General features: G+C 39.4%; 1 protein-coding gene and 5 non-coding genes across 6 annotated transcripts; 1 reads left to right on the forward strand and 5 right to left on the reverse strand.

The window, feature by feature from the left end:
• Positions 1-43: 43 nt before the first annotated feature.
• Positions 44-125, reverse strand: Trnas-aga. The gene has a single exon. It is a non-coding gene; the product is annotated as a tRNA-Ser (tRNA).
• A 430-nt stretch (positions 126-555) lies between these two features.
• Positions 556-637, reverse strand: Trnas-aga. Its single transcript has one exon. It is a non-coding gene; the product is annotated as a tRNA-Ser (tRNA).
• A 431-nt stretch (positions 638-1,068) lies between these two features.
• Trnas-aga lies at positions 1,069-1,150 on the reverse strand. The gene has a single exon. It is a non-coding gene; the product is annotated as a tRNA-Ser (tRNA).
• A 430-nt stretch (positions 1,151-1,580) lies between these two features.
• Trnas-aga lies at positions 1,581-1,662 on the reverse strand. The gene has a single exon. It is a non-coding gene; the product is annotated as a tRNA-Ser (tRNA).
• Positions 1,663-2,093: 431 nt separating this feature from the next.
• On the reverse strand, positions 2,094-2,175 carry Trnas-aga. Its single transcript has one exon. It is a non-coding gene; the product is annotated as a tRNA-Ser (tRNA).
• A 6,887-nt stretch (positions 2,176-9,062) lies between these two features.
• Positions 9,063-19,827, forward strand: LOC124287474 (PDZ and LIM domain protein 3-like). Its single transcript, XM_046724030.1, has 4 exons — positions 9,063-9,336; positions 13,571-13,722; positions 16,093-16,325; positions 17,542-19,827. The coding sequence occupies exons 1-4, from the start codon at positions 9,223-9,225 to the stop codon at positions 17,634-17,636; spliced, it is 594 nt and encodes a 197-aa protein (XP_046579986.1). The 5' UTR covers positions 9,063-9,222; the 3' UTR covers positions 17,637-19,827.
• Positions 19,828-19,855: the final 28 nt, after the last annotated feature.

Genomic DNA, 19,855 nt, shown 5'->3' on the forward strand with positions numbered 1-19,855 from the left:
ATAAAGGCAAGAAAGATGTCACAAAACACTTGTGAAAAGAATGCGTCGTCGGCAGGATTCGAACCTGCGCGGGAAGATCCCAATAGATTTCTAGTCTATCGCCTTAACCACTCGGCCACGACGACCGTTGCTTTCAGACGTGGGAAACATGCGTCTGGTCTATGCAAACTCACTTCTTCACACGCTCCAAAATATGCCAGGCGCAAGTAATATTCATTAACACATACAAACTCAATCTCTTACTCTCCGACTTGTACACAGCAAGGGAAACTTACTCATCTCCAAGACAATGGCTGTATTCTAACTCCTTTGCATGTATTCTGGCCTACACCTGTCTGTTGCAGTAGATAGTATTGTGCTCAATGGAATAGTTTGCATGCATGCATGCACCCCAGACCAGCCACATGCACTGTGTACGAGTTACCCGTGGAAAACGGGCCTGTTGGCATGACATTCTCGGGGCAGCTGATGTGTGCCACAACTGTGTAGAGCTTGGGTACTGTTCAAGAGCATAAAGGCAAGAAAGATGTCACAAAACACTTGTGAAAAAGAATGCGTCGTCGGCAGGATTCGAACCTGCGCGGGAAGATCCCAATAGATTTCTAGTCTATCGCCTTAACCACTCGGCCACGACGACCGTTGCTTTCAGACGTGGGAAACATGCGTCTGGTCTATGCAAACTCACTTCTTCACACGCTCCAAAATATGCCAGGCGCAAGTAATATTCATTAACACATACAAACTCCAATCTCTTACTCTCCGACTTGTACACAGCAAGGGAAACTTACTCATCTCCAAGACAATGGCTGTATTCTAACTCCTTTGCATGTATTCTGGCCTACACCTGTCTGTTGCAGTAGATAGTATTGTGCTCAATGGAATAGTTTGCATGCATGCATGCACCCCAGACCAGCCACATGCACTGTGTACGAGTTACCCGTGGAAAACGGGCCTGTTGGCATGACATTCTCGGGGCAGCTGATGTGTGCCACAACTGTGTAGAGCTTGGGTACTGTTCAAGAGCATAAAGGCAAGAAAGATGTCACAAAACACTTGTGAAAAAGAATGCGTCGTCGGCAGGATTCGAACCTGCGCGGGAAGATCCCAATAGATTTCTAGTCTATCGCCTTAACCACTCGGCCACGACGACCGTTGCTTTCAGACGTGGGAAACATGCGTCTGGTCTATGCAAACTCACTTCTTCACACGCTCCAAAATATGCCAGGCGCAAGTAATATTCATTAACACATACAAACTCCAATCTCTTACTCTCCGACTTGTACACAGCAAGGGAAACTTACTCATCTCCAAGACAATGGCTGTATTCTAACTCCTTTGCATGTATTCTGGCCTACACCTGTCTGTTGCAGTAGATAGTATTGTGCTCAATGGAATAGTTTGCATGCATGCATGCACCCCAGACCAGCCACATGCACTGTGTACGAGTTACCCGTGGAAAACGGGCCTGTTGGCATGACATTCTCGGGGCAGCTGATGTGTGCCACAACTGTGTAGAGCTTGGGTACTGTTCAAGAGCATAAAGGCAAGAAAGATGTCACAAAACACTTGTGAAAAGAATGCGTCGTCGGCAGGATTCGAACCTGCGCGGGAAGATCCCAATAGATTTCTAGTCTATCGCCTTAACCACTCGGCCACGACGACCGTTGCTTTCAGACGTGGGAAACATGCGTCTGGTCTATGCAAACTCACTTCTTCACACGCTCCAAAATATGCCAGGCGCAAGTAATATTCATTAACACATACAAACTCCAATCTCTTACTCTCCGACTTGTACACAGCAAGGGAAACTTACTCATCTCCAAGACAATGGCTGTATTCTAACTCCTTTGCATGTATTCTGGCCTACACCTGTCTGTTGCAGTAGATAGTATTGTGCTCAATGGAATAGTTTGCATGCATGCATGCACCCCAGACCAGCCACATGCACTGTGTACGAGTTACCCGTGGAAAACGGGCCTGTTGGCATGACATTCTCGTGGCAGCTGATGTGTGCCACAACTGTGTAGAGCTTGGGTACTGTTCAAGAGCATAAAGGCAAGAAAGATGTCACAAAACACTTGTGAAAAAGAATGCGTCGTCGGCAGGATTCGAACCTGCGCGGGAAGATCCCAATAGATTTCTAGTCTATCGCCTTAACCACTCGGCCACGACGACGTCTATGAATTATGAATGTGTAAAAATATTCCATTTTGACCATTTACAAAGCTTTTGCACACTCCTTGTAATGCGAGTATTACCCAAACATCACAACCACTATTCTCTGCCTCTGAAGCTGGTTTCTGTACTTTCTATGCACTAATAAGACTGACTGACTGGCTGAGTTTAGTTTTACGCCGCTTTTAGCAATATTCCAACAATAATATCACGGCGGGGACATCAGAAATGGGCTTCACACATTGTGCCCATGTGGGGAATCGAACCCGGGTCTTTGGCGTGACGAGCCAACGCTTTAACCACTAGGCTACCCCACCGCCCCCACACTATTAAGACACTGTTTACAAACAAATCAATCGTGAGGATGATGTTGGATGTTGAATAGAAACTCACGCTCCTGTTTTGTTTTGTTTTGTTTTTGTTATTGTGTTTTTTGGGGGTTGGCTCTTTTTTGTTTTGTCTGTGTTTTTTTTGTGTTTTTGTTTGTTTGTTTGTTTTTGGGGGTTGCATTTTTGTTTCAGTTGGTTCATCCCAAAGTAGACCAGCAGAAAAGACAATTGGTACGTGTTAGATGCACCACAATACATGTATATATACTGGACAAAATAAGTTAGGGATATTGGTATGCTTATGATTGATATTTTATCAGTATGTCAATGAATAAATAGATCATTATTCATAATTTCAAAATTTACATATATCTCTAACTATTTTTGTCCAGTATATAATCTCTAACGTAATCCACCAGCAAAAGCAATCGTATGTTCGAGTTGTAGTGAGAAAGACAACCAAAAGTATTTAGTTTTGTGCTTTACACATGAATTATTTAATCTTTCTCTGCCACAATTTCATAACAATATGTGATTTTGCATCAACTGAAATTGTGGTGGTGTAGCCAGATAGTCTTACAAACAGATACAAATTGATAAAGTCCATGATCAACAGCTCCAGATGTGGAAAAGTTAGGCAACTCTGCCTCAGCAACCAGTTATGCGTCTTAACCACTCGGCCACGACGACCGCTGTGAAGTGTTTGAGATTTTGAATCGTGTGTAGGTGATCACATGAAACATGATTTTATTTCTGTGCATACATTTTCGTGATACGGTAAAGCAAGTTAAACAATGTCGTGAATAAGACTACTTTCCAACACAAATTTAGTCGAGGCAATTCGCGAGAGTATGTCGAAGTCGGTAAAACTGGTTCCCGGGGATCGTTTAGTATGTTTGTTTTGAACGAGATTTCAGTAGTGGAACAGTCACGAAGAAATGTTTGAAAATTGTGCTAATCTTTGCAAATGTTGTTTGGAATAGAGTTTCTTAACCTGGTTACAAATACGGAATAGACGTCCAGTGTGATAAGTGATCGTGCCTTTACTGAAAACGTGTTCTCTTTCACACAGCTGAATTAAATGACCGGTCCCTAGACAAGTCTGTTGTTCAAGCCGACTGCAAGAATTCAGCGACTACATGTATATATAGTAGTGTAATCAGGGAGAATAAAAGACGCGTAGATTATCCCTTGTGTAATTCAAGAAAGGATACATCCCCATGAAATAATAAGTATATACTCATTCACAAACTACTACATTATATAAGGGAGACTACATAACGTTGTAGATTAGCCCTGATTATCCCTGAAAGAAAGTTAAAATATGTGAATTTGTCTCATTCTGATAAGCTAGACTATTAATCTATGTATATCGTGGGTATTTTCTAATCAATTAGTAATCAGACAAACTGTATCCTTTCTAATCTAATGTTTGATGCTTTTGAGATGTTAGAATTACGCATGAGTCGTATGTGTATACATATATTATGAAATGCGCCTCTAATTATAGAGTTGAGTTTTTTGTTTATAGATGTAACATTGTCTATGAATTATGAATGTGTAAAAAATATTCCATTTTGACCATTTACAAAGCTTTTTGCACACTCTTGTAATGCGAGTATTACCCAAACATCACAACCACTATTCTCTGCCTCTGAAGCTGGTTTTCTGTACTTTCTATGCACTAATAAGACTGACTGACTGGCTGAGTTTAGTTTTACGCCGCTTTTAGCAATATTCCAGCAATATCACGGCGGGGGACATCAGAAATGGGCTTCACACATTGTGCCCATGTGGGGAATCGAACCCGGGTCTTTGGCGTGACGAGCCAACGCTTTAACCACTAGGCTACCCCACCGCCCCACACACTATTAAGACACTGTTTACAAACAAATCAATCGTGAGGATGATGTTGGATGTTGAATAGAAACTCACGCTCCTGTTTTTGTTTTGTTTTGTTTTTTGTTATTGTTTTTTTGGGGGGTTGGGTTTTTTGTTTTGTCTGTGTTTTTTTGTGTTTTTTGTTTGTTTGTTTGTTTTTTGGTGGGGGGGTTGCATTTTTTTGTTTCAGTTGGTTCATCCCAAAGTAGACCAGCAGAAAAGACAATTGGTACGTGTTAGATGCACCACAATACATGTATATATACTGGACAAAATAAGTTAGGGATATTGGTATGCTTATGATTGATATTTTATCAGTATGTCAATGAATAAATAGATCATTATTCATAATTTCAAAATTTACATATATCTCTAACTATTTTTGTCCAGTATATAATCTCTAACGTAATCCACCAGCAAAAGCAATCGTATGTTCGAGTTGTAGTGAGAAAGACAACCAAAAGTATTTAGTTTTGTGCTTTTACACATGAATTATTTAATCTTTCTCTGCCACAATTTCATAACAATATGTGATTTTGCATCAACTGAAATTGTGGTGGTGTAGCCAGATAGTCTTACAAACAGATACAAATTGATAAAGTCCATGATCAACAGCTCCAGATGTGGAAAAGTTAGGCAACTCTGCCTCAGCAACCAGTTATGCGTACAACAAGCATCACCAACATCTTTCTGTCTGTGGGGTAGCCTAGTGGTTAAAGCGTTCGGTAGTCACACCGAAGACCCGGGTTCGATTCCCCACATGGGTAGAATGTGTAAAGCCAATTTAGGCTGGTGTCCCCCCTTCGTAATATTGCTGGAATATTGCTAAAAGCGACGTAAAACTAAACTCACTCAGTGAAATTGTGAAACTTTTGTCTCACCGTCATAGGTTATCTCCCACCCATGTAGAAACGATGTTATCGCGTGTTTCATCAGCTGCAAATCTTGGTGGTGCTCCAATGCAATTCTAGCATATTGATAACTTGATATACTTGTCGCAACAGGACCTATTAACACATTTCCGATTGGTATTTTCTCCTTTTTTCCTTTTGATTTGTTCTTGACACACACGTATTCATCAGTGGTTCATTTCAGAAAGCTGACAAATTTTATTGCCGAGGGCAACACCATCCGCAATGAAGATGACTGACTGACTGAGTTTAGTTTTACGCCGCTTTTAGCAATATTCCAGCAAAATCACGGCGGGGGACACCAGAAATGGGCTTCACAAATTGTACCCATGTGGGGATTCGAACCCGGGTCTTCGGCGTGACGAGCCAACGCTTTAACCACTAGGCTACCCCACCGCCCCCAATGAAGATGATGAACAGTCACAACCACGGAGTCCCAACATTACAACAGAATAAAGAAATATTTCATTGATTATCCAATTGGTGTGACTTGAATGCAATGAAAATCGATTTCTCGCGGTCTTCATTTTAAGATAATGAAACATACAAATTTATGGAAAACAACCTTTTTTACACCATTTGGCCAGACCAATTTTATTACTTGTTTTACGGATCCGCTTGTCGTCTTTTTTCAAGAATAAGAAAAAAATAATAATTAATCTTCCCCACTCACAAAATAAAATCCTAATGATTCCATTGGCCAAAAATGTACACTTACAAGAAAGGTTTTTTTAAATTGTATTTTCCCCCATATACACTTCATAAATTGCCAAAAGTAAAATACTTTTAGTATTTAGAAGGAATACTTTGACTAGTGAATTTATTTTTATTTTTTTCGCCTCCTTCTGTTTTCTGAGGACAAAAATCCGTAAAACAAGAAATAGAATTGGTCTGGCCTTATCAGTCTAAACAACAAACAGCAAAAATCATGAAGCCAATATACAGGAAGGATTAAATTGTAAACAAGCTGATGGTAATTGACTAGTTAAATGAATGAGACTTTCGTTTGATTAACCCTTCGTTAGCCGATGATATACATGTATGTATTTTGATCTGTTGCTCAAAGATCTGTTAGCTGCACAGCGATAGTTTTGTGTTTAAAGGGTCTGCGTTTTACGGGGATACCTTTCTATCAGCTCTGTAATTCCTTTACAGTTTACTAAAGATAGAAATGGCAGCCAGAAACTAGTGACAGTAAGTGAGTTGTATTCCAGTTGTATTCCGCAATGAACTGAATTCCAGTTATATCACGGCATGTTAGGCAAAGCTTATGGAAGACAAGCCATGGAAGACAACTTAGACAAGACAAGAAGAGAAGCAGGTCTCTGGAGTTCCTGGACGCTGCCGGATACCTGTATCAGCCAGAGATCTATGTGTGCGTGACTGAGTGAGTTCAGTTTTACGCCGATTTTAGCAATATTCCAGCAATGTCACGGCGGGAGACACAAGAAATGGGCTTCACACATTGTGCCCATGTGGGGAATCGAACCCAGGTCTTCAGCGTGACGAGCGAACGTCTTAACCACAAGACAACCCCACCGCCCTAGTGAAACTGACTGACTGTATGGTGTAATAAGAGAAAAGTCAAGGTTTTCCCTGATGTAAAATCAGAAGTACTGAAGAAACGTTTTATATATGTATATTTGTTATAAACATGAATAAAATCTGCTTGTTAAAAGTTTCATATGGGTCATTCTATCACGTCAAGAGTGAGTGAGTTTAGTTTTACGCCGCACTAAGCAATATTCCAGCTATATGGCGGCGGTCTGTAAATAATCGAGTCTGGACCAGACAATCCAGTCATCAACAGCATGAGCATCGATCTGCGCAACTGGGAACCGATGACACGTGTGTCAACCAAGTCAGCAAGCCTGACCACCCGATCCCGTTAGTCGCCTCTTATGGCAAGCATGAGTTGCCGAAGACCTATTTTACCCCGGTTCTTTACGGATCCCATTACGCCAAGAGGTACTAAGGGTTAAAAAATAAGAGCAATCAACCATGACCATGTTTATTTAAGGCGTATAACTAATGGATCACAAAGAGAAAACAGAATATGTCAATTGTAAAATATTAATACTGATGAGTATGAATTACATTTCCTTTTAACCTGTCCTGTTTATAACACTCTACGAACGAAACATCTAAAGCCATACTATTATAAGCATCCAAGTGTCAGAAAATTTATTTCATTGTTGCAGATACTACGTACCACATTATTTTTTACAGAATCTGGCAATGTACATCTATTTCGCTATGAGTTTAAGAAACAAGATTGTAATAGAAAAGAATTTGTAAATGACTTCTAACTACCCTGTCAATTTTAAATGTACAGCAGGTCTGTGGGCTTTTTAAGTACTGAATAAAGATTGATCGACAGCTGGAACTAATGGGTCGTATGACTAATGGGGTGCCACCGCGACAGACCCGGAAACCTAATCGGGGCTGTGACATAGGAATTATGTAACCCAGTTATGTAATTGCGTTACTGCATCTCAGTGAGTGAGTGAGTGAGTGAGTGAGCTTAGTTTTAATCAGCAATATTTCAGCTATATGGCGGCGGTATGTAAATAATCGAGTCTGGACCAGACAACTCAGTGATCAATAGCATGAGCATCGATCTATGCATGCAATTGGGATACGATGACATGTGTCAAGCGAGCCTGACCACCCGATCCCGTTAGGGGCCTCAATACGACAAGCATTGTATACTCGCGATAAGTTCTATAACTCCGATCTTCACGGGTCGCATCAGTGAGGTTTATTGTCTGTCGGCGGTGGGGTAGCCTAGTGGTTAAAGCCTTCGCTCGTCACGTCGAAGACCCGGGTTCGATTCCCCATATGGGTACAATGTGTGAAGCTCATTTCTGGTGTCCGCTGCCGTGACAGTGCTGAAATATTGCTAGAAGCGGCGTGAAACTGAACTTACTCATTAATTGTCTGTCTCCGAATCTTGTAGGGGAAATATGCAATATATTATACATCAGCTGATGAGTTACATTTCTGCGAATGTAAACAAAAACTATCGAACTAAAATTAAATTGATTTACATTGTTCATTCACATACTGAACATAAAGACACGGGCTCAGGAATATTTCGATGAATATTTGGTGAGATGTGTTTACTTTGTGTTCTCAGTCTTCACAACAACAATATTCCTGGTCCCGAATTGTTTGGTTCAGTATGAATCGTGAATATGTATTTTCCAAAGAAGTTGCATTTATATAGAACTGATTGGTACACTTACAGAATACCGGATACATACCAACCATATTGTTAATGTCATGTCTATCTAACTCTAACGCTAGCCCTAACCCTAAACCTTACCCTAACCCGAGCCCTAAGCCTTACCCTAACCCTAACCCTAAACTTTACCTTAACCCTAAACCTTGCCCTAACCCTAAACCTTACCCTAACCCTAGGAGTTAGGAAGGTATCCGGTATTCTGTAATCTTACCAACTGATTAACTAAATTAAGCATACACGTCAGTAAGTATACGTCCATTCCAACAAGTTTTTCATATATATATTATAAAAGGGACATTGTATGTCAGCTTTAGAAAACATCCCCAAACTGGACACATATGCATTGAAGCATAACGAAGCAGATTTGGTGGTGACTAATAGCTGCCCCCTCAGGCTTCTTAAACAATAACTGCTTTCATTACAATTCAGACACTCCTGAATGCAGACAAGTGATCATTGGTATCCCTTTAGAGTAGTTCTAGACAAATAATTCATTGTAATCCCATATGTGGGACGGGGTGCACCTCATGGCTACACCTATCCGGAGCGTGCTTCCCAACACTGGCCCCTATAACAGCAACGCAGTGCATGTAGGTCGGTAAACACACCTACACAGACGTTCGACAAGCAAGAGCTTCAAGGCCTTCACGAGCGGTAGCAGACGATAGGTAACATCAAAATGGCGTCCGGTGATGTGGTAACTGTGAGTCTCCGCAGATTTGATACAAGTCAGCCATGGGGTTTCAAGCTCCAGGGAGGGACCGAATACGGCCTACCTCTTTTCATCGCCCAGGTTGGTGTTTAACTTCGTCCCATGCCGGGAGTGCGTGATAGAAGTTTTTTGAGTGAGTCAGGCATGGGTCCCGTTATGATAAACCACAGAGGTGAGAGGGACGGTAGAGAAGCTGACAGTTCTAATCTAATACATTCACATCCGACACTTAACGTTATATATAGGGTTCTATTTCTGTTAGGATGTTTTAAACTCTTGGAATTCCCGACACTTAAATGAACGCGTCTGGACAAATGTCTAAAGGGAAACATTTGTTTTAGGTTAATTGTAAAACTGCATAAAAAGGCACACGCTGCGCTGTTTCTGCGTTTCTTGGAATGTTCTCAACGCTTCCATCAATGCGGTTTCTCGACAATACAACAAGCTGCTTTTTGTTCACTGTAGATGTGAAAACTTGTTAATTCGTCGTAATTTTTTCAGTAATATACAAAATATAAGGTTTTCGTGTATCTCCATGAGAAGGAATAGCCATTGACCCATCCTTATTTACTAATGTTGTAATGTGTGCAGTCGTGCACTTGTCAGGGGGTACAGGGATCATGTTTCATAACAATACCAGCTGAATTGAATAGCAATACCATGGTCATGTAAAACCAAAATTTTACCTTTTAAATATACTTTCCTAGTTTTCTTTACATAGCGTATGCATGTATAAGGCACCATTGATATTTTCCTTATTTGTCATGAACGTTAAAGGAATTAATTCTGCAGCACACCTTTTGAGTATGAATTGTTCTGTAATCTTGTACGTCTGGATCTTTCTAAGTACTGAAATAGAAGTGTATTTACTTGATAAGTCCAAACAAGCCGTATGACCATATATATTTTATTGGTCAATCAGCTGATGACATATGGGGTCAGTTAGTAGCTGATTATCTTTTATCTGTGCCCCCTCAGAGTTAAACATAGCAGAAAGTTGAAGCTGAACTTAATAAGTTCTCCTTTAGGTATCGAGCTTCTCCCTCCCCATGAGTAAATAATGCTCGCTGTCATGTGCTTCGCTTCCGCACCGAGTCTGCACTCGTTAGCGACCTAGACCCATATATAGAAAGGAATGCACGCTCGCGCCAAGCGCATCGTTCGGGTTACCTTGACCACGTGATTCTTGGGAAGTAAAGCTCAGCGCAGCGATGGCTTGGTAGCGTAGATTTCACCGGGAGAGTAGCACGCTCTGTAATGGAGCTTTGGAACATGCACTTAATGTGTATGGAGAATCTTATCCCTTGACACATTTAATGCTTTACAAATATATCTTTTCATATCGATCTTATTAACTCTTATCTTTTACTCAAGATATCTCTCTCCACGCAAAGAAATATCGTACTGGAGCTTTTCATTTTGACTTTCGAGTTAATGGGGAAAAAAATAGTAACAAGTTCAGTTAACGTCGAACTTTAATAACTAAAAAACGCATTGTGCTTTCAATAATCTGTAGATCCGAATTAAACTGAATTTGGACAGAACACGCAGCGTGAAGTTTCAAATTAGAATTTCATACCTGTGAGTGTGAGTGAGTGAGTTTAGTTTTACGCCGCACTCAGCGATATTCCAGCTATATGGCGGTGTTCTGCAAATAATCGAGTCTGGACCAGACAATCCAGTCATCAACAGCATGAGCATCGATCTGGGAACCGATGACATATGTCAACCAAGTCAGCGAGCCTGACCACCCGATCCCGTTAGTCGCCTCTTACGACAAGCATGGGTTACTGAAGATCAATTCTAACCCGGACCTTCACGGGTCTCATACCTGTCCAGTTGATGAATTAATTTCAGAAAAATACAAAAATATTCACCATGCCCGAATTAATATTATTGAAATTTATTATGAATATTATTTGGTGTATTAACGTTATCAAAGCCACAAGGAAAATCAGTTTATTATATCCGTAGTTCGTTATTCCCGATGTCGTTGACTTGTTTATTGACTGCTTTCGGACACTGTAAATGATTAATAATTACTTCCTGGGAAAGGTCAATGCTAATCTAAGTTACTCTAGAAAGTGTCAGGTTTTGGACAGTGTCACGTTTGATTTATATATGTATTCAGAATGACGAATGTTTTGGTCTCTGGTCTTGACCTCGTAGCGCCACAACATTATGTTTCCCCTTTAAATAACAATCAGAAACCATATATATTATATACATGTATATCATAACTGAGGTACACATATATCTATGACTGAACTGCACAGATGTCAGTCACGGGATTGTCTGGTCCAGAATCGACTGTTAACAGACCGCCGTGGTATAGCTAGAATATTACCGAGAGGGTCGTTTAGTAGCAAACAAACGAAGCATGTTTTTTTATTAAAATGAGTGTAGGTTAAATGAGTCTGAGGTTAACAACTTTTTTTATCTATCCGGTTATGGTCATGGAAGGTAAACCTTCCACAACTATATATCTTCTACTTAGCTCTTTATCGTCGCGATATGGCTGAAATATTGCCGATGTGACGTTAAATATTAACTCACTCACTCACTCACTCACTCACTTAACTCTTTATGGGATGATGGGTGGCCATACCTGTCTGTTTCAAGTGTAATGTTTCTTCCACTATTAACCCGTGAAGATTCGGTTTGAAATTGTACTTCAGCAATCAAAGGTTGTCGTAAATGGGGCGTAATATTATTTACAGTCCATGGAGGATGACTTGTATAAGCTGCATTTTAGACAATATAGAACAAACTATATGGATAAGAACTTTTAGATTTCGCGAGGGCGACGTTTCGATACAGATTCTTGTACCGTTCATTCCTGTTTGATTTGTAACTTATGTGACTCACATTTGGTTGGAGATGAGTTTCACTATTTGTTTAAATGTAATTATTTTACAGACATACGTAAATACGTGAGTTCCTGACCAAATTTGTCAAAGTTCCGTCAACTTTTTTCAAGTTCATTAAGATTGTTTGCAAACACTTTAATTGATGTAGTCATCTTGTACATTTTGTATGTCCTTCTTTGTTATAGTCATGTACCACCGATGGTGGATTATTTTGAGCAATAAACGTGTGAGTGAGTGAGTATGGTTTTACGCTGCTTTTTAGCAATATTTCAGCAATATCACGGCGGGGGACAACAGAAATGGGCTTCACACATTGTACCCATGTGGGGAATCGAACCCGGGTCTTCGGCGTGACGAGCGAACGCTTTAACCACTAGGCTACCCCACCGCCCCAATAAACGTGTGAAGATGACAACGGTACTAGAATCTGTATGGAAACATCGCACTCACAAAATAAAGAAATTGTTATCGTTGTTATCCGTGAAGTTTGTTCTATACTACCCAACAAAAGTTTAGACTCACTATTGTAAATATAGCCACTTACTTCAGGCAACTGTTCTACACTAAAGTTTACAAAATATTCCATAATGTTTAAAGGTACTGTTTACACATGAACTGATGTATTGTAAAACAAATTCGTAACGTTGAAAAGTTTATTGCCATGAGTTCAATAAATGATAAAAGTCAGTGAAAATTGGCTAATTCTTAACAAAACCTTACTCCAAAACGCAGCTGTTCACACGCACGATATTTGCACATGCTTTTCAGCAATTTGATGCACCATCCTCGTGTAATTCATCTGCATAAGGTCTGCAGTTGGTTCCCCTAATCTTCGATGTAACCATACACATATACATAACATATAGTGATTGTTTTAAGGGAGTCTAAACTTTTGATGGGAAGGATATTTCATCGAGGATGAGTATACACATTTGAATGTTTACAATACCTTCTTTTCAAGTTATGAAATATAATATTCACGTCTTATACACATTTGAACGTGTACAATATCTTTTTTTTTCAAGATATGAAATACAATCAATTTTTCACGAGTCCTTTGTTGAACACCATACACGATAGTCAAACGTGTTTTCTGGACATCGTTCTTTCCAGTAATTTCTGTGAAGAACATCTGAAAATATACAAAAAAACATTTCTTCGTATCCATAGTCTTTAATCCGGACATGCTCTGTCATACAGACCCTGAAACAAATATATCCAATAATATGCGGTAAGTCTAGATTTCCACAGTTTCTGAAAATGAAGAAGGTCTCTGGGCTCCTTTTCATTATATTTCATGATTATCTTTTATGAACAGTATTTTTCTGTAAAATATGTTCACTTCAGAGACAAGATGTTAGTCTAATCCGGACATTTGTTTACCCGGGCGATTTTATTGGGTACTGTGCCATCTTTAATGACGAGATTTATTCTACCTTTCCAAGGTGTCCCCTAAGAGTATCGCTGGAACAGCGGGGCTGCGGAATGGAGATGGTATCGTGAGGATCGGGGATGCGTGCACAAATGGTTGGTCTCATGAAAATGCGAAAGCCGAGCTTATCCGGGCTGGCAACGACGTGGATCTCACAGTCCAGAGGTAATCTTATGGGTACCAGTTATCATCAATCATTTGACATGACACGTATATATTTAAGGTGACAATAGTTACAATTACATGTATAGCTATCGGTCTGTCTGTCTATACAAAGAGGATACTAAACGACCTCTCTCTCTCTCTCTCTCTCTCTCTCTCTCTCTCTCTCTCTCTCTCTCTCTCTCTCTCTCTCTCTCTCTCTCTCTCTCTCTCTCTCTCTCTCTCTCTCTCTCTCTATGTGTGTGCTTGACGTTACATAACACAATATTCATTCCAATCTGTTATTCGCGATTGTCATGATGATGTACATATCTAATATAGTCGTATCATAAAATGCATCTCTATAAATAACACATATGTTGTTCCATAAGTTTTCAATACTCTGAAGGACCTATCCGTTCAAACACCTGATGATATGTGTTTTAATCAAAACGGCCCCAAAAGTGACTCATCCTTATCTAAGTAGAGTGATATAATAGAACCATTCCGCCAAGCTGCCCTAACCGTCGGTTACTGTGAAACCAAGGCAGTGTATCGCTTAGCTGTGTGTATCGCTGTGTGCCACAGAATACAGTTGGTTTTGCCAATGGACGCCACAGACGGACGGTAGGTTGTACAGATGTGATGTATTCAAAGCACTGAATCGTAACAGCATCTGTGACATATAGTCCATCAGCATTTTGTATGATAACACTACGCGTTTGGTTAAAACGTTTGTTTATGACATGGGCGTGTATAGGTGTTACGTGTCCGTTAATGATATGCAAGGTAGTGACGTGCAGGCATGAATTAGTTTATCATGATGAAAGATACTGGAAACTAGTTCAGGCCAATGGTTATGTTATATATAGGTAATTGTATATTCTTATGACTAGCCCAGGTCATCACATACAGTTTTTAACAATAATTATATGGATGACTAAGCAAGGCCGTCATATTGCATTGTGTAGAATGAGGTTAGATGGTTTGTGTTGGAATTGTAAATATCTTGTACTCCGCTTAAATATTATACTCAGCTCGCCAAGGTGCGTCAATACAATGTGTATTCCTACTACAATATTTTTACAATCCCGAATTCTCTAGAAGCTTGTTGTTGTTTTTTAACTTCTATCATAACAATGTTTCATTGCATGTTTTTTCTACATTTAAGGTATCATGAGGTGCTAGTAATAAGGCACCGGTACTCGTAACATTGTTCCACCTGAAACTTGTATTTGAAACAGTGTCGTAACTATCAGCCAGGCAATCTTTATAGATATATTTTAAAGCCAAATACGGAACTTCGACAGTGACCGTCTTTTGTGTCAACCCATACTCACTGCAGTAATTGCTTTTTTTTATCAAAGGGAAGCTACTCTAGTCTATGGCTCGTCACATTTGCCTAGTCGACCAGTTCCCCGTCCAACGAAACGATCTCAGCACTAAGACTGTTATACGTCTGTATTAAAGTATAGAAGTTACTATCACCTGAACGATACGTTGGATTTGTGGAATTGTTCGTAGGCTGATTCAGAGAGAGAGGAGGGAGTGGGGTTTGCAGCCCCCTTTTTTTGTCCCGAAAGTTTATTAAATTACTGGCGGATCCATTTGGTCTCAGGGGATAATTATCTGTGCACCCCAACCCCTTTCTCAAAAAGCTGTATCCGCCCCTGTGGATGCCTTGACATTATAATTGTCATAAGGATGCCTTGACATAAGGTAATTGTCATAAAGGATCCTGTCGGTTTTCTCTCATTATTACTGTATAATCATGACTAAAGAGTCAATTAACCATTTTTATGTAATATTACGTTGTTGTTTTTCTTCCTAGTCTACATGAATTCCGAATATGGACTATATATTATGATACATGTCGATTACCTTTCCGTACTATGGAGAGCAGTTTAGTGATAACTGATGTAACTTGGATCGGGCCTGTCCACAAGAGTGAATGGTCTAGGGGAGATAATTCCATACCCATGATAATGTAACGATGAGAGTTACTTCCCTTGAGTGACAATAAAAGCTGGTGTGGAAGAAACACGGTTGGTCTTGAAGTAATATTACGGGCACGCCGCACAAATGTTAGGTGCCAATGCATTAAATACTTGTTGCAAAGAAGCAAGAGTCTCAAAATACATTCAAGATTTTCAGTAAAAAACGTCCAAAAAACATACATAAAACAAAATCTTCCACACTGATAGACTGTCATCTAAAATGTCTTAATGATTATTTTCAAATCTGGAAACAAAATAAAAATGAGTCCCATCAGATGTATGATTAAATCATGAAACTATCCTACTGTCACTTCTGTCAAGCAAAACAAGTGATCACTTTTGTGTGATCTTTTAACTGAACATTAAAACATATTTTAAAAACTTGTTGTATTTTCAGAGGTGCTGTGAACACAGCTGACCCCGCCGTGAAGGCTGCAGGTCAGCAGGCAGCTTCCCCAAGGGTAGAACTGGACGAGGGGAGCATCAACCCCCACATGAACGAAGGGTCAGCCTACAGGGACGTCAAGCCCAAGACATACCAGATCCTAGAACAGCAGTTGGGAGGAAGTGGTCCTGCTCCGTCCGCCCTGGGGCGAGGCAAGGCAAAACAGGCTGCAGGTGGTGGTGGTGGTAGGTTTACATTGACGTTCAGTATCAGGTTGCTTATACAGTGGAGACTTGCTTGATCGAACCAGCTACTACTATAATATGAGTAAGAACCAACTCTTGATAATGGGGGAACTGGCTCACTGACCCTCGTCATCTATATGCTAAAAACATAGTTTCCTTTGCGTCATGTGTAAACTACTCTCTCATGAATTAGGACATTTCTCCATTATGAGTAAGTGAGTATGGTTTTATGCCGCTTTTAGCAATATTCCAGCAATATCACGGCTGGGGACGCCGGAAATGGGCTTCACACATTGTACCCATGTGGGGAATCAAACCTGGGTCTTCACCCCCCATTCTGATAAGGCAATAAGAAGTCATCAAATCACAACACCCTCTTATTTCAACACACGATTTGACTCCCTCATCACTGGGAAAACTTGGTTTTGAGTCAGAATTGAATTTATCACAAGATTACCAACACTACATTGAAAATACAGCATATCTGTTTTCTAATTCTTATCTATATCTTAAGTAAGATTTCAGAAAAGGAAAGGTAACTCTGTAAGACATGTGGTTTGAAAAGGGGGTCATTTGAAAAGGGGGTGGGGGTGCATCTGCTAGGATATCAGTATTATTCCATACTTTTTGGACTTTTTTCAAATAGAGAAAAGTTCAAATACAAGTCATAGTAGCAAAATTAAATGTCCATAGGATTAGATATAGACCAAAGACATACAATGACCTTTGGACCCTTAGTTTTATAGGTCAAGGTTAAAAATGGTTATTATGTGATTTTCACATCAGTAAAAATCCGGGTTAGAATTGGTCATCAGCAACCCATGCTTGTCGTAAGAGGCGACAAACAGGATCGGTGGACTTGGTTGACACATGTCATCTATCCAAATTGCATAGATTGATGCTCATGATGTTGATCACTGGATTGTCTGGTCCAGACTAGATTATTTACAGACCACTGCCATATAGCTGCAATATTGCTGAGTGCAGCGTCAAACAAGAAACAACATAATTTAATGTGTCAAGAGCGTAGCAAGCCAATTTTTTCGTGTAAGCCCGTTGGGTTGAAAAGCTTTATATTTAAATAGTATTGAGGGCTTGCCCAACCTTTTTAGCAAAAAGCATGTGTAAGCCCGGGCTTTTTTTTGTAATGGTAGCTACGCCCCTGTGTGGGCACCCTAAAACAACAAACGTTAAAAACGACATCATCACATTTCAGGACCATCCTCCATTTTTGATCGGAAGAAGCAGGAGAGGTCTGGCTACCTCCAAGCCCAGGGCAAGACAATTCAGAAGGCTTATGGTGAACAATGAGAAGCAAAACATGTGATATGTAAACATCATAGCGGAAATGTTTTTTCGGAATCAAGACTCTGGATACATTGGGGTTCTGAAGAAATAGTTCCACTTTGAGGACATCTATGGTGCAATTCTCCACAAGGGATTACCATGACATTAACTTTTATATATTCCCTGCATAATGATGGCGACATTAGGTTTCTCACTGTTGAGTAACAGCTCCACCAACCTCCCACCAAACTACCTTCCCCAAAACTGCTACTTTAAAGTGCAACATCACTATCCTGTGTTTAATGAGTACCTAGCCATTGATCCATGTTTGATGAAAAAAATATGTTCTGGGGAGGGACATGAAACTTTTGATATGCTCCCTCTGTAATTTATTATGTCAAATGTTAATGCTTATTTCAATGGGACACACCTGAAATGATTCTGTGATCACATGTAGAGTAATATGACTTCATCATAAAGAGTGGACTAACTACAGTGCTTAAATTATCCATCCAGTAAAATTACTCTCATGAGCAAGAGGATTTCTGTGGTAAGTTACTGAAAAGAGATGGAGATAGTTGCGTATTTTGAAGCTATGATGAATGTGTCTAGGATATTTATCATAACAAAATGGAAATATCCGCTGGATGATGAGATGAATATTAGGTGGCAGAATACCTGGCAACATTATACACCATGATCAGGCTCTGAAAGTGGGGTCTTTGAGAATGAATATTTGGTAGCACTGGGTCTGAAATAGGCTCAAGGATATGAAAGTGGGGCTCCACGCATAAAGGTGCTATCACTGACAATCTCACTTCTCTCACTTGACACTTCATGGAATACGTTCATCACCCACCCCACCCTACCCCTCCACACAAACAGCTTTATTTTAGTCAGCACCACTCCCCAAACTTCTAAGTTAGTTTATTATTATGAACTTTCTTGTTTGATACGTGTGGTTGTTTGTTGTGTTCTGCAATTACATATTATTCAAATGTTTACAAATATATTAAGCCTGTTATGATACAGTCACCTCCTGATAGAACACACCTAAATATAGAGAATTGTGGGATAATATCATAGAATCCCCATTGTATGTATAAAGTGACACTTCATATATTTTTTGGTTAATGGACCCTAAGACGAAATTCAGTAAATAACATTTAATGGTTTGAAGTTATATGTATAAAAAATAACTAATTTAATGCATTGTATATATTGTGATCACGACAAATGCATTGTAAAGAGAACAAGGCTTTGGGATACAAGTAAATCCATGTACTGTGGTATTATTGAAAAAAAATCAAATGTCTTGTACCAACCTAAACAGCTTTAAACAAAGCAAACACTATTATGCTACACAATCAGCCTCTTACCTGGTGGAGCTGATTGGCTAGTCAACTAATTTGGAAACAAAGTATATAAATAGAGTGGTATAAGTTCAATAAAGCCTCAGTACAAGCCCAATGTTAAACCTCCTGTTGTGGTGTATAACATGGCAGTTGATGGAATTATAAATTTTGGAATACATTCATTTGGGGATTTCCCTGGGGTTTGTAATATCTGGAGTTGACTGTAATCTATAAATAAATAAGTTGACTGTTTATATGTTTTATAAAACTGGTGTGCCAATAACATTAAATTATTAAACTAAACCAAATATCAATGACAGTCCTGCAGCAAATAAATTGCAGGATGGAGCATTGATCGTCTCAGGTTGTGATGTACTATAACTATCTGTTTGAATATCACTTATCTTTTTCAGATTAATAAATGTCTTCAACGAACTTGTACATATATATTCAATATATTATGTTAAGTGTTAACTCAATGAGAATTTTTTTAAACAAATATTTTAAAATAAAAATAATTTACACATATTTATTTTTTGCAGTAAATTGCATGTGAATGTAAATCTGTCCTGTCTAACAATCATGCAAAATCCAGTTAGGCAAAAACCATCTAAAATCAATTAAGTTTTACAACAATTCTCGGAATAAATTAGTTTGCCGCCATATGACACAATTCAAAGTATGTGTAAACAATACATCTCATGTTGACACTACTCCATGGTAGCCTTGGATTTTGCATGGTTTATATACCTATGTTGCTTGTTTCTTATACACCTGTAGTGTTGTCCTGCCTGGTATAAATTTCAGCTTCTGGCTATATTCTTGAAATCTTCATGCAATAAATATCTTTACACCTATGATTATTTCTTGATATTCTGGATCCATATT

This window comes from Haliotis rubra, unplaced genomic scaffold, assembly GCF_003918875.1.
Source record: "Haliotis rubra isolate DU_JTF1 unplaced genomic scaffold, ASM391887v1 Scf400, whole genome shotgun sequence".
NCBI lineage: Eukaryota > Metazoa > Mollusca > Gastropoda > Lepetellida > Haliotidae > Haliotis > Haliotis rubra.